The sequence below is a fragment of the Pelmatolapia mariae genome, linkage group LG23 (assembly GCF_036321145.2).
Source record: "Pelmatolapia mariae isolate MD_Pm_ZW linkage group LG23, Pm_UMD_F_2, whole genome shotgun sequence".
Taxonomy (NCBI): Eukaryota; Metazoa; Chordata; class Actinopteri; order Cichliformes; family Cichlidae; genus Pelmatolapia; species Pelmatolapia mariae.
In genome coordinates this window covers 33,632,541-33,647,555 of record NC_086246.1, presented here as the reverse complement: position 1 = coordinate 33,647,555, position 15,015 = coordinate 33,632,541, and the positions used below count along the sequence as shown (strand labels likewise).

At 40.4% G+C, this 15,015-nt stretch overlaps 1 protein-coding gene across 3 annotated transcripts in view; it reads left to right on the top strand.

Moving 5' to 3' along the window:
• Positions 1-15,015, top strand: part of LOC134620338 (NLR family CARD domain-containing protein 3-like) — a 40,453-nt gene that overhangs the window by 9,332 nt on the left and 16,106 nt on the right. For all 3 annotated transcript variants that reach the window (XM_063466467.1, XM_063466466.1, XM_063466468.1), the window contains 3 exons: positions 11,442-11,520; positions 11,681-11,885; positions 12,016-13,813. In XM_063466467.1, coding sequence (XP_063322537.1) covers positions 11,442-11,520; positions 11,681-11,885; positions 12,016-13,813 — 2,082 coding nt within the window. The remainder of the gene's footprint in view (positions 1-11,441; positions 11,521-11,680; positions 11,886-12,015; positions 13,814-15,015) is intronic.

The following is a 15,015-nucleotide window of genomic DNA, read 5'->3' as shown; positions in this document are numbered from 1 at the left end:
CACTGGCAAAATTTAGCAGTCTTTGCAAAATTCAAAAAGCAAATGTCCTAGATCTTGGTTCCACTTGCCTCTTACCCGTGACTTCAGTGGAAATTTCAAATTCAGGATCTGACACAGACTGATTCGTGTTCTACAGTTCTTACAAGTTCATAGAAATTTCTGTTCAATTAGAACCAAGTATTGGAGTTGATGATTGTAATTTTTATACAATGTTGTAATTTGTGTTTCAACAATTTTTTGATTAATGTTTTGTTTCCGTTACAATATTATACTTTAATGTATAATATTGTAACGGAAACAAAACAGGAAACAAAACATCAATCAAAAAATTGCTCTTCTTTTTTATTCGGGCTACTTAAATTTATTTTTGGGCTACCAAAAACCGAAGAGTCCCTGCCCGAAGGGCTACCAGGGATTTTGAAATTTTGCGTGCCCTGGATTGATCCACCCACTTCTATCATGCTCATGTTTTCTTCCACCAGTCATGTTGTGCTTTATGTTGTGAGAAGTTAGAGGAGGTAACACTAACTTTGCTGTACAGATTTCACTTTTACTCGTAAAACTCAGGGCGTCAAAAATGACTCAAACACTGGTTATTATTTTTAACTTCTAAAAACTAAAGTCACTCCCCACTATTCTTCACTTTTCTGAAAACCCATCACATAAAAATCAAAATGTAATCTGCTAAAATGTAGAAAAGAAAGTTTCTTCTCTGACTTTGTGCCTGTTGGAGATCAGTTCATCTTCTGCTCACTGAACTGCTGACAGAAAGAGTAATTTGTAGTTTTTCCAAGTAAATGTAAGCTTCAAGCATCCATCTGTCCACACAGCCTGTGCTGTTTGATTTGCTGAGTTAAGTTAGCTGGTGGGTGCTGCAGAGACCAGCATCATTCTGTTATTTTGTGTGCTGTCCCTGGTTTGGCCCTTGTTGTGATGATGAAGTCCACTGCAGATAAACAGGTCAAAGTTTGCCAAACTTTTAAGGTGGGCAGGAAACTGAGAAAGTTCTAGAGTAAGATGGCCGATGTGTCAAACAGCTGTCAAAGTCACCATGTGGTAGTCATGACGACCTCTGTAAAGCTGCTTTGTGTATGTGAACTTTAGACAAAAGTCATGTTCACTTGTTGACCCTTGTAACTCTGAGTGAGGCTAGCCAATACCTAATGTACCTCATGCTCACTGTTGTTGGTGTGAGTCTGTAACTGTGCAGCTCGGCAGCCTGCAGCCTGTAGGTTATGGGCTACTTGAAAGATTCAGTTGTACTGATTGTGTTTTGGTTTTGTGCCAGTTTTGAATTCAAGTTGGTGTTGTTTGCTGTAGTTGTTTTGAGGCCTACTGACCTATTGATAGCATCTCTTGTTAGCGCGCTGCATTGTCTTGGTTTTTGGCTGGTGTGTTTTTATGCCACTTGATTAAGGAGTCTTTGTTTTAAGTTGTTGTCCTGGTGATTGATTTGGACAGGTTTGTGAAAGATGCTGATACCAGTATGGTGTTGGGTTTCAGACGAATTTAAGAAAAGAAGAACTGTGTGTTAAAGTCATGTCTGATTGAACAGGAAATACTGACTGAAGAGTTTGACTTTTCCTGTTGAAAAAGTGACTCAAACACTGAAGGAGAAAAAAGAGGAACTGAAGAAAGTAAATGGAGCAGTGAAGGCAGTGTGGTGAGAAATCATATGCAAATAGTGTTGTCTCTCTGCACAATAAAGCAACGCAACTAATTTATTGAACCACCTGAACATACAACCCAATCTGCAAGATAATTCATGCATAATGTGGATCCATCCAGCTCACAAAGGCACTGAACTCACCAACAGTCTCACACTATCTGACTAAAGATGTTTTTCCACAGAAAGTAACAGGTGCTTCATGATAAATGGCCAATTCTCTGGACAAAATACATGTCATCCCCTCTAGCATTTTTTTCCCAAAGCGGCAAAACCTGCACTGTGCACATCTCAGGGGAAAAAGAGAGGATCTCACAGCTGTCCAGTACTGTGGTTCACGTTTTATTCACATCCATCATGCATGTACAAGGAATCAAGTGAAAAACTTTAGTGTGTCACCTATCTTCACAAAAACTTGACTTCTACAATTTCACAGTCAGCTTAATCAGACATGTTTTAATAATAATAATAATAATCATCATCATCATCATCATCATCATCATAATAATAATAATAATAATAATACATTTTATTTAAAAGTGCCTTTCAAAACACCCAGGACACTGTACAGTAAATAAAACAGGCATAAAAAACATGAAACAGGCATAAAAAACATGAAATATACACAATAATGAGAGTAGCAGATAGAAAGTTTAAGATCAGGGATAGGTTATAAGGAGTAGGCAATTTTAAACAGGTGGGTTTTGAGGTTGGACTTAAAAGTGAAGTGATATTTCTTAGGTCTGTTGTTAAGGAATTCCAAAAATCGGGGGGCAGAGCGGCTAAAAACCCTGCCCCCCATAGAAACAAGACAAGAGGAAGGAACAGAAAGAGAAAGGGAGGAGGATGATCTGAGGCACCAGGATGGGATGGCGATCTGAACCAAGTCAGAAAGTAATGGTGGGGAGAGAGAATGAATAGCCTTAAATGTATGGGGTAGTATTTTAGAATTAATGCGAGATTTGACCGGGAGCCAGTGAAGCTGCTTCAGAATAGGGGTGATGTGATGGGTAGAGGGAGTCCTAGTAACAATACGGGCAGCAGAGTTCTGGACACGTTGAGGCTTATTGATGGATTTTTCTGTAAGGCCAAATAAGAGTGAGTTACAGTAGTCGATCCGAGAGGTAACAGGGCTATGGACGAGGATAGCAGTAGGATGTGAAGTGAGGAAGGGGCCGAGGCGATTGATGCTATGGAGGTGGAAATATGCTGAGCGAGTGACGTTATTGATGGTATTGAAAACCATAAATTAAGTTCAGCTAAGCAGAGGGTGAGGGAGGATGGAGGGAGAGTAGAGTCGGGTTTGGTGGATAGGTAAAGCTGGGTGTCGCTGGCATAACAGTGAAACTCAATATTATATTTACGGAAAATATGCCCAAGTGGGAGGAGGTAAATAATGAAAAGGAGGGGCCTGAGGACAGATCCCCAGGGCACCCCAGTAGACAGAGGAAAAGGCTGAGAGGTGAAGGATTTTAATCGAATGAACTGAGTGCGGTCAGACAGGTATTATTTGAACCAAGCTAGCGTGGTATGAGAAAAGCCAATAGAAGCTAATCTGCTGAGAAGGATGGAGTGAGAGATGGTGTCAAAGGCTGCACTCAGATCAAGGAGAATAAGGATGGAGAGGAGACCGGAGTCAGCTGCCATAAGAAGGTCATTCGTTATATTTATTAGAGCAGTTTCGGTGCTATGAGAGGGACGGAAACCAGACTGGAACTGTTCATAAAGGTTACTGTTGGTTAGGTGTAGACAAACTTGTGAAGCAACAATTCTTTCAAGAATTTTTGAGAGAAATGGTAGATTGGAGATAGGACAAAAGTTATTAAGGTTGTTGGGATCTAGACCTGTTTTTTTTGTTTGTTTTTTTTCAGAATTGGGGTGATAGCGGCAACTTTGAAAGAATTCAATTCAATTCAGTTTTATTTATATAGCGCCAAATCACAACAACAGTCGCCTCAAGGCGCTTTATATTGCACAGTAGATCGTACAATAATAGAAACAGAGAAAAACCCAACAATCATATGACCCCCTATGAGCAAGCACTTTGGCGACAGGGGGAACGAAAAACTCCCTTTTAACAGGAAGAAGTTTGGTTAATACACTCCTTATAAAACAGAACATGATTATTAAACATTTCCTTTTGAATAGTAAGGCCGGTTTTCTTATGGAGACGTTTAAGTCATTGGCCTTTAGCTTTAAAAAGTTGGAGTTCAGAAGTGTACCAAGGTGCTGAGTGAGAAAAGGATATAGGTCTAGTTTTTAGTGGAACGAGAGAGGCTATGATTATAATAAGAGACCAGATCATCTAGAGTAGACAGGTTGTTGAGAGACAGACGGCTAGAAAGAGCAGAAGAAAGGATATCAAGATTTATTTTCTTGATATTCCGGAAAGAGAGAGTGTGGGAGTTCTTGATTATGGAGAAGGTCATTTGGACATTAAAGGAGAGAAGCAGATGATCGGAGATTGGTAGCTCGTTAGCTGTGCAATTTGAAGGAGTAAGTCCGGAACAGCAGACTAGGTCCAAAGTATGACCCTTAGTGTGAGTAGAGAAGTTAATGTGTTGTTTAAAACTAAAGCTATCAAGGCAGGACAAAAGGTCTTTGGTAAGAGGATGGTCGGAGTTATGCACATGGACATTGAAGTTGTTTTACACTTTAAAATCTTTTGTAATCAAAACATTCATTCCTTGACTAATTTCAGTCTAATCTAAATAAATAATTAAAATATATTCATGTACACAAACTTCCTCACACTGTGGGCCAGAGAGCAGATGTGGAGGTTATGTCTGAGACAGGAACTAATAAAATTTCTCATTTATTGTTTCCTGGGTTGTTATTAATTCATACCTTTGTTTTATTTAAGTATGACCTACATTTTGTGACAACAAATGTCTTTAAATTACAGTACTGTGCAAAAATTTTGAGCCATCCATCGCTTTATATGCACTTGGTGCTTATCAGAAGACATACTTTTCTCGAACTGTGATTGTATTTATTTTTTAATTTTGAAATGGTCTTCAGGCTCTTTGAGGTGTTTCAAAGTTTTTTCTTTTCACGTTGGCTGCTCTTTCACCCATTTTCAGTCCAGTCTTTATATCTTACTATTTTAGAGGAATGTTTGGTTTGTCTGTTTGTTAAACTTGTTAAAACTGAACTATAGATAATTTGAGAGGTGGGTCAGACTTAAATTATTAGCTGGATTTTTCAGTTATGGCAGGTTTAGCCCCATCCTTTGGTTTTCTACTGAGTCTTTGCCTTAGATTTTTTAAACAGAGCCCCATATAGTCTATTTCTGGCTGTTTGAACATACTCCTGAGCCTATCCCAGCAGCCATAGTCTGCCGCATGGCTAACACAGAGACACAGCTAGACAAGCTAACTGAACCTTGTGCTATATTGACATGAAGACTAAATAATATCAGTAGATGGAAGTACAAAATTTAGTTTGACCTTTTGTTATTCTAATTATACTCAGCTTGAAAATGAAGAAAAAGAAATAAAACAGATATTCCTATTTCCTGTAGAGGGTGACTTTGCCTCTAAACAGGAAAATGTGTACAGTCAGAGGTTAAAGTGCTTTCAGCAGGTGGGGGAACCCTGAAATTGGTTGCAATTGCTCAGTGTGGGGAAAAGAATCATAACTCACAATAATTTCTATTGAGAGCTCCAGTAGATTTTCTCAGTGTACAGGCTGTGATCAGCTGACCTGCTGCTCTCTGTGGATGTACACAAATGAATTCAACCAGATGTGAGAGCAGATGTTTCATGAGTCGTCCTGGCTGATTTCCATCTCCTACACTGACAGTAAACTGTTTATGCTTTCTGTTTTCTAGATGGTATAAAGTTTGTATGATGGTGGAATTCAGTCAATGAATCTCAGCATCATCAGCTAAAATTCATATGAATCTCTGCTACACTTGATGTAAGCTAACTGTGAGCATGAAACCACAGCCACTGTGTACCAGTCACACACTGTTCTTTACTTTAAACCCATCACAGTGCAGCAAACTAACCTGTTTGTCCTGCACTAACCTGCAGAGGATTTTCATAGTCTTTAACCTCCTAAGGCCCGAACTCTTCCACGACATGCATTTTTAATTTCTCTTTGATATTTGGGCATATTGGGGCCCGATGAATGTAAAAACAAAGAATTTCCAGATTTTTTTTTTACCTTATTTTTGTTTTTAAGAAAAATGAGAGCCACAAATGAGGATATTCATTTTAAATTTTGATAGAACAGTAGCAGTATAATGTCCTCGTAAGTAGATATCAGGCCCATGTAGAGCAAAATTTAGTATTTTGGTCAAAATAACCAAAAATGTGATGTCCACATATGTGGACGGCAGGTCCTAGGAGGTTAAATAACATAGTCTCCCTCAGTTTCTTTACCAGCACATTTCATAATATGAAAAAACATAATGTCACATGTACAGACCCAATATCAGATTTAAAACATGAAGACTTACATGTAAGCTTTAAATGAGCAGTCCGTACCTTATATTCTATGCTCTCTTCTTCCTCTTTTGTTCTGTCTTTCTTATTTTTCTCCATCTCTGAGTGAAGCTGGCTCTCTTTCTTTTATCTCCCTGTGTAATACAGCAGCTGGACGTTTAGATAGCAATACACTGTGAGACAAACTGCACACAAACAGTTTGCATGCAGTTTACTGATATTTGTTGAGCTGATAGAAATGCTACATTTGAACTGGTGAGGCGCAGAGTTCTGACAGGTGGGGTGCAAGTTACCTGGGAGAAAAGTCATGCGGAACTAATATTTAACATCTGAATTACTTTTACGGCGGAACAAAGACATTTGTGGCAGTTATGTTAATAATATGCGCATCGGCTGGTGCCCCAGGTTTGGTCATCAAAATGGAGAGATATCTGACAGTTACAAAAAGAAAAATATGTGTTTCATCTGAGACAAACGAGGAAAGTGCTGATAATAAGCCAAAAAAAAAAAAAAAAAGCCAAAAAGAAAATATGATGAAGCATATCATGCTCATGTTTTCACGGTGAATGTGGTAGGAGATGAGGAGAGACCGGTGTGTTTTTTATGTTTGAAAACTCTGGCAGGTGACAGTATGAGCCCCAACAAATTAAGAAGACACTTAGAGACATTACACCCCAGTGACATCCATAAGCCACTTGACTTCTTTCAAAGAAAACTTGGAGAACACCATCAGCAGGAAAAACGCTTTGTAAAATCTACATCAGTAAACAGCAAAGCATTAATGGCATCATACAAAGTTGCATACAGAATTGCTCAGAGCAAAAAAACAGGCAAGATAGCTGAAAAGCTCATAGTCCCCACAGCTTTATATATGAGAAAAGTGCTGCAAAATTAAAGGCCATACCTTTCTTTAATGACACAGTTGCAAGGTGTATATGTGATATTTCAAGTGACATTGAAGAACAACTAATTGAGGCACTAAAGAACAAGCTTTTTGCCTTACAAGTGCATGAGGCTACAGACAGCAATAAAGACTCTTTGTCAATTGCTGATGTTTGCTTTGTGTGAGGATTTGCTGTTTTGCAAGTATGTCCCAAGTAGAGCGACCGTTGATGAGCTATTTAAGCCTCGTGACTGTTATTTTACAGAACATGACCTTAAATGGGAAAATTGTGTAAGCATTTGCACGGATGGTGCATAGACAATGGCAGGGAAAAAGAAGGGGTTGCAGGCACTTATCAAGATTGTCTCACCAAATGCGCAATAGACGCATTGCCTCATACACAGAGAAGTGCTCGCATCGAGGCAGATTAACCCCAAATTCAACACTGTTTTAACTGACGTCGTTGTCGTGGTGAATTTGATTAAAGCAAGACCCCTTCAAGAGCGACTGTTTACTGCACTTTGTCAGGAGATAATAGCCAAGCATGTAGCTGTTTTGTTTCACAGTGAGGCAAGGTGGCTTTTGCGAGGTAAAGTGCTGACACGAGTCTTTGAGCTCAGAGAAGAATTCGGATGATTTTACAGGAGGAAGGCATGCATTAAGTTGCAAGCAAGTTTAATAATGAAGACTTTCTGATGAAGTTGGCCTATCTAAGTGACAGATTTGGAAAGCTTAATGGTTTAAATCTTCAGCTTTAAGGCAGAGACAAACATCTTCCTCAACTGCCAGACAAAATCAGTGCATTCACTCGAAAACTTGAGATGTACAGCAGGCGACTTGAGGAAAAAAAATGTTGATTCGTTTGAGAATCAATGAAGAACTTTATTGAAGCCAGTGAGTTGGGATCTACCACAGTGATCCACTGGCTTAAAAAACACATCTCTTCTCTGAGACCATTTTTTGAGAAATACTTTCCAAGCAGCAGTGCTTAATATGACTGGGTGAGAGATCCATTTAATGCATCATTCTGCACCTGCTGATTTTTGTTCTGCTGAAGAAGACCAGTTCATCGAGATCACCTCTGACTCCACACTGAGGCTCAGGTTTGCAGCTCAGACACTGAGTGAATTCTGGCTTGGTGTGGAGAGGGAGCATCCACTCATAAGACAGAAAGCTGTGGGCATTCTGCTTCCGTTTGCCACGTCCTATCTCTGTGAGATGGGGTTTTCTGCTGTTGTCTCACTGAAAACAAAATTTAGATCTAGGTTGAACATTGAACATGATTTGAGAGTGGCAGTATATAAACCTGTAATCACATTTTGAAAAGCTCTGCAGTCAAAAACAGGCTCAGCCACTAAGAGCGAATAGTATTAACCTCGCACTAAATTATATATTTTTCATCACTGTTCACAAGTTTCTGGATTTCTTATTTTTATAAGACTAAGAATGAACTTTATTTTTGGATTTCTGGCAATGTTCACATTCTGCTTAACTTGTTGCTTTTTTGAAGAAGTGGTGCAGACTAATGAAGCAGTCTAGTGACATACAGTCAGGTCCATAAATATTGGGACATCGACACAATTCTAACATTTTTGGCTCTATACACCACCACAATGGATTCCAAATGAAACGAACAAGACATGCTTTAACTGCAGACTGTCAGCTTTTATTTGAGGGTATTTACATCCAAATCAGGTGAACGGTGTAGGAATTACAACAGTTTGCAAATGTGCCTCCCACTTCTTGAGGGACCAAAAGTAATGGGACAGAATAAGAACCATAAATCAAACATTCATTTTTTAATACTTGGTTGCAAATCCTTTACAGTCAATCACAGCCTGAAGTCTGGAACACATAGACATCACCAGACGCCGGGTTTCATCCCTGGTGATGCTCTGCCAGGCCTCTACTGCAACAGTCTTCAGTTCCTGCTTGTTCTTGGGGCATTTTCCCTTCAGTTTTGTCTTCAGCAAGTGAAATACATGCTCAATCGGATTCAGGTCAGGTGATTGACTTGGCCATTGCAAAACAGTCCACTTCTTTCCCTTCAAAAACTCTTTGGCTGCTTTGCAGTATGCTTTGGGTCGTTGTCCACCTGCACTGTGAAGCGCCGTCCAATGAGTTTTGAAGCATTTGTCTGAATATGAGCAGATAATATTGCACGAAACACTTCAGAATTCATTGTGCTGCTTTTGTCAGCAGTCACATCATCAATAAATACAAGAGAACCAGTTCCACTGGCAGCCATACATGCCCACGCCATGACACTTCCACCACAATGCTTCACTGATGAGGTGGTATGCTTAGGATCATGAGCAGTTCCTTTCCTTCTCCATACTCTTCTCTTCCCATCACTCTGGTACAAGTTGATGTTGGTCTCATCTGTCCATAGGATGTTGTTCCAGAACTGCGACGGCTTTTTCAGATGTTGTTTGGCAAACTCTAATCTGGCCTGCCTGTTTTTGGGGCTCACCAAAGGTTTACATCTTGTGGTGAACCCTCTGTATTCACACTGGTGGAGTCTTCTCTTGATTGTTGACTCTGACGCACATACACCTGCCTCCTAGAGAGTGTTCTTGATCTGGCCAACTGTTGTGAAGGGTGTTTTCTTCACCAGGGAAAGGATTCTTTGGTCATCCACCACAGTTGTGTCCCGTGGTCTTCCTAGTTTTTTGGTGTTGCTGAGCTCACCAGTGCGTTCCTTCTTTTTGGGAATGTTCTAAACAGTTGTTTTGGCCACGCCTGATGTTTTTGCAATCTCTCTGATGGGTTTGTTTTGTTTTTTTCAGCCTAATGATGGCTTGCTTCACTGGTAGTGACAGCTCTTTGGATCTCATCCTGGCAGTTGACAGCAACAGGTTCAAAAAGCAAACAGCACACTTGAAATGAACTCTGGACCTTTTATTTGTTCATTGTAATTGGGGTAATGAGGGAATAACACACACCTGGCCATGGAACAGCTGAGAAGCCAATTGTCCCATTACTTTTGGTCCCTTAAGAAGTGGGAGGCACATATACAAACTGTCATAATTCCTATACTGTTCACCTGATTTGGATGTAAATACCCTCAAATAAAAGCTGACAGTCTGCAGTTAAAGCATGTCTTGTTCGTTTCATTTGGAATCCATTGTGGTTGTGTATAGAGCCAAAAATGTTAGAATTGTGTCGATGTCCCAATATTTATGGACCTGACTGTAAGTTTCAAATAGTTGTTTGAAATGAAAGTTGTTTGGTTAAAACAAAAATTACCAAAGAATTTATTTTGAATTAGTTTTTTATCTAAATAAAATTGCAGCTAGACTTCTCTTTCATTGTTTTGTTTAGATAGGGCATGAAAGTATTTCTTCCTGCCACGTGGGGAATGATGTAAAGCGTTTGAGAACCACTGAGTTAACCTAACCTCATGTATCCCTTTGGACTGTGGAGGAAGTCAGAATATGGAGGGAGAACTCAGGCAGAGATGGGGGAGAACATAAAAACTTCACCCAGAGAGACCCCAACCACATACTTAATTCAAGCCCATGACCTTCTTGCTGTGAGGGGACAGTGCTAACCATGGCATCCATTCACAGTTTATGAGTCCATGATAATGATGGACACTCTGAGAAATATTATAATACAGGAAGGTAGGCAGTACATAAATGAGTGTCTATTATGACTGCGTTTCCTAATGGAAACACAAGACGTTATGCCAGATTTTCTTACACGTTGCTTAGAAGTATTACCACATCTGGCTACAATGACAAAAAGGTGGGGAAACTCCACTCTGAATGCCAAACATCATTGGGCAAGATAGTAACCCCAAGCAGCACTTATACGCTCTTATAAAAAGAGCATAGAAAAAAGTGCTTGAAAAAGTGCTTTCTCCTTGTGTGAGGGAGAAAGTTGTGTAAAGCGCTTTGAGTGCTCAGAAAGAGGAGAAAAGTGCTATATAAAAACCAGTCCATTTACCATTTACCATAGTCTGATCTTATTCACAGTGTGCCTTCTACTCTGATCTGATGAAACCTTTGTCAGTGGTAAGCTTTCATAGAGGGACCTCTCCCTGGTTCTTTTGTGACCAAACACTGAGATTTCAACCTCTTAGATAAGTATATGGTTGACTACCAGGAAGTGGGTGAGTAGGAGACAGTTATCAACTCTGTAGTCATGGCCAAAACATTGTTGTTGAGCTGAAGAAGGAATTATTCATATATTAAATGGGTGATTGTTATATAGCAAATTGTTTGTTTTTCCAAAAGAGGATTTGTTAGCAACTGATTTTGGGTTTTAGTTGGAAGACTGAAAGTACAACACTAAGCGGAGCTGTAGATTTTTAGTGCAGCTGAAGTAGTAGACATTTAGAAATATGGGGAGCTATATAAATCATGGTCTTTGTCAACATTTCTATGGCTGAATAGTGACTCTGTACTTAATCTATTTTTTTATGATTCCTCCATAGAGTGGACCAGGAGAGCTCAGAGGTTCCCAGTAGTCAGTCTGCCCAGCAGCATCAAACAGAACTGGACTCAATATTTATGGTCTGTACATCTACAACAACTACTTCTATCTATTCTGTTCATGGTCATCTCCATGCTGCTCTTTGTAGACCAGTGGGTTGTCAGTGTGTCCAACATGGATCTGATATTTGGCTCCATGATTTCAGTCTGATTGGGTCACTCATAAAGTATTCTGTTCCAGCTGCTGGAGGACAACATCATCACTTTCATAAAGAACGAGCTGAAGAAGATACAGAAGGTTCTGAGTCCAGATTACCCAACTGCTCATCATTCTCAGATGGAGGATGATGAGCGGAAGAGGAGCAGCAGTGAGGCATTTCTGAAGATCACACTAGACTTCTTGAGGAGAATGAAGCAGGTGGAGCTGGCTAACCGTCTGCTGAGCAGTAAGGATAGATAAAAATTTAAGCTGCCTCCTGAATGAGACATTTACTAGTGTCTCAAAGATGGAATAAAATGCATGTATGTGCACATAATAAATTCTGAATGTAGACTTTCATTCATTTGTTCCTTTAGGAATTCCCATGGGAGGTTTAGAACCAAATCTTAAGTCTTTCTTGAAGAAGAAGTTTCAGTGTGTCTCTGAGGGGATTGCTAAATCAGGAAAAACAACCCTTCTGAATCAGATCTACACAGAGCTCTACATCATAGAGGGAGGGACTGCAGAGGTCAATGATGAACATGAGGTCAGACAAATTGAGACAGCATCCAGGAAAATAGACAGTCTAGAAACAACAATCGGACAAGAAGACATCTTTAAAGCCTCACCTGGAAGAGATGAACCAATCAGAACAGTGCTGACAAAGGGTGTGGCTGGCATTGGGAAAACATTCTTAACACAGAAATACACCCTCGACTGGGCTGAAGGCAAAGCCAACCAGGACATCCGGTTCATATTTCCATTCACTTTTAGAGAGCTGAATGTGCTGAAAGAGGAAAAGTTCAGCTTGGTGGAACTTGTTCATCACTTTTTTACTGAAACCAAAGAAGCAGGAATCTGCAGCTTTGAAGAGTTTAAAGTTGTGTTCATCTTTGATGGTCTGGATGAGTGTCGACTTCCTCTGGACTTCCACAAAACTACAATCCTGACTGACCCTAGAAAGCCCACCTCAGTGGATGTGCTGCTGATAAACCTCATCAGGGGGAAACTGCTTCCCTCTGCTCGCCTCTGGATAACCACACGTCCTGCAGCAGCCAATCAGATCCCTCCTGACTGTGTTGACATGGTGACAGAGGTCCGAGGGTTCACTAACTCACAGAAGGAGGAGTACTTCAAAAAGAGATTCAGAGATAAGAAGGCCAGCAGGATCATCTCCCACATCAAGGCATCACGAAGCCTCCACATCATGTGCCACATCCCAGTCTTCTGCTTGATCACTGCTACAGTTCTGGAGGATGTGCTGAGAACCAGAGAGGGAGGACAGCTGCCCAAGACCCTGACTGAGATGTACATCCACTTCCTGGTGGTTCAGGCCAAAGCGAAGAAGGTCAAGTATGATGGAGGAGTTGAGACAGATCCACACTGGTGTCCAAAGAGCAAGAAGATGATTGAGTCTCTGGGAAAACTGGCTTTTGATCAACTGCAGAAAGGAAACCTGATCTTCTATGAATCAGACCTGACAGAGTGTGGCATCAATATCAAAGCAGCCTCAGTGTACTCAGGAGTGTTCACACAGATCTTTAAAGAGGTGAGAGGACTGTACCAGGACAAGGTGTTCTGCTTCATCCATCTAAGTGTTCAGGAGTTTCTGGCTGCTCTTCATGTCCACATGACCTTCATCAACTCTGGAGTCAATCTGCTGGAAGAACAACAAACAATCACCAAGAAATCTAAATTATTGAATGAACCAAAACTCCATTATATCCACCAGAGTGGTGTGGATAGGGCCTTACAGAGTCCAAATGGACACCTGGACTTGCTCCTCCGCTTCCTCCTGGGTCTTTCACTGCCGACCAATCAGACTCTTCTACAAGGGCTGCTGACACAGACAGGAAGTAGCTCACAGACCAATAAGAAAACAGTCCAGTATATTAAGGAGAGGATCAGTGAGAATCTGTCTGCAGAGAAAAGCATCAATTTGTTCCACTGTCTGAATGAACTGAATGATCGTTCTCTAGTGGAGGAGATCCAACAGTGGATGAAATCAGGAAGTCTCTCGACAGATAAACTGTCCCCTGCTCAGTGGTCAGGTCTGGTCTTCATCTTACTGTCATCAGAAAAAGATCTGGATGTGTTTGACCTGAAGAAATATTCAGCTTCAGAGGAGGCTCTTATGAGGCTGCTGCCAGTGGTCAAAGCCACCGACAAAGCCCTGTAAGTAAATATGTGTTCATGCGTTTAGTCTTTAAGTACTGTTTTGAACAAAAGAATATTCAATTTTATTTTATTTATATAGCACGAAATCACAACAACAGTCGCCTCAAGGCACTTAATATTGTACAATAGATCCTACAATAAAACATACAGAGAAAAACTCAACAATCAAATGACCCCCTATGAGCAAGCACTTTGGCGACAGTGGGAAGGAAAAACTCCCTTGTAACAGGAAGAAACCTCAGGCAGAACCAGGCTCAGGGAGGGGCGGCCATCTGCTGCGACCAGTTAGGGTGAGAGAAGGAAAACAGGATAAAGACATGCTGTGGAAAAGAGCCAGAGATTGAGAACAGGTACAATTCAATGCAGAGAGGTCTATTAACACATAATGAGTGAGAAAGGTGAAAGCCCTAACTATATGCTTTACCAAAAAGGAAAGTTTTAAGCCTAATCTTAAAAGTAAAGATAGTGTCTGTCTCCCGAATCCAAAGTGGAAGCTGGTTCCACAGAAGAGGGGCCTGAAACTGAAGGCTCTCCCTCCCATTCTACTTTTAAATACTCTAGGAACAACAAGTAGGCCTGCAGTGCGAGAGTGAAGTGCTGTAATAGGGTGATATGGTACTATAAGGTGATTAAGATAAGATGGGGCCTGATTATTTAAGACCCTGTATGTGAGGAGAAGGATTTTGAATTCAATTCTAGATTTAACAGGAAGCCAATGAAGGGAAGCCAATACAGGAGACATATGCTTTCTCTTTCTAGTCCCTGTCAGTACTCTTGCTGCATTTTGCATTAATTGAAGGCTTATTTTTAAGTTTTTAGGACAGCCTGATAATAATGAATTACAGTAGTCCAGCCTGGAAGTAATAAATGCATGAACTAGTTTTTCAGCGTCACTAAGAGACAGGATATTTCTAATTTTAGAGATGTTGTGCAAATGGAAGAAAGCAGTCCTACATATTTGTTTAATATGTGCACTGAAGGACATATCTTGATCAAAAATGACTCCAAGGTTCCTCACAGTGTTACTGGAGGCCAATGTAATGCCATCCAGTAAGAATCTGGTTAGATACCATATTTCTAAGATTTTCAGGGCCGAGTAAAATAACCTCAGTTTTATCTGAATTAAGAAGCAGAAAGTTAGCGGCCATCCAGGTCTTTATGTCTTTAAGACATTCCTGCAGTTTAACTAAATGGTGTTT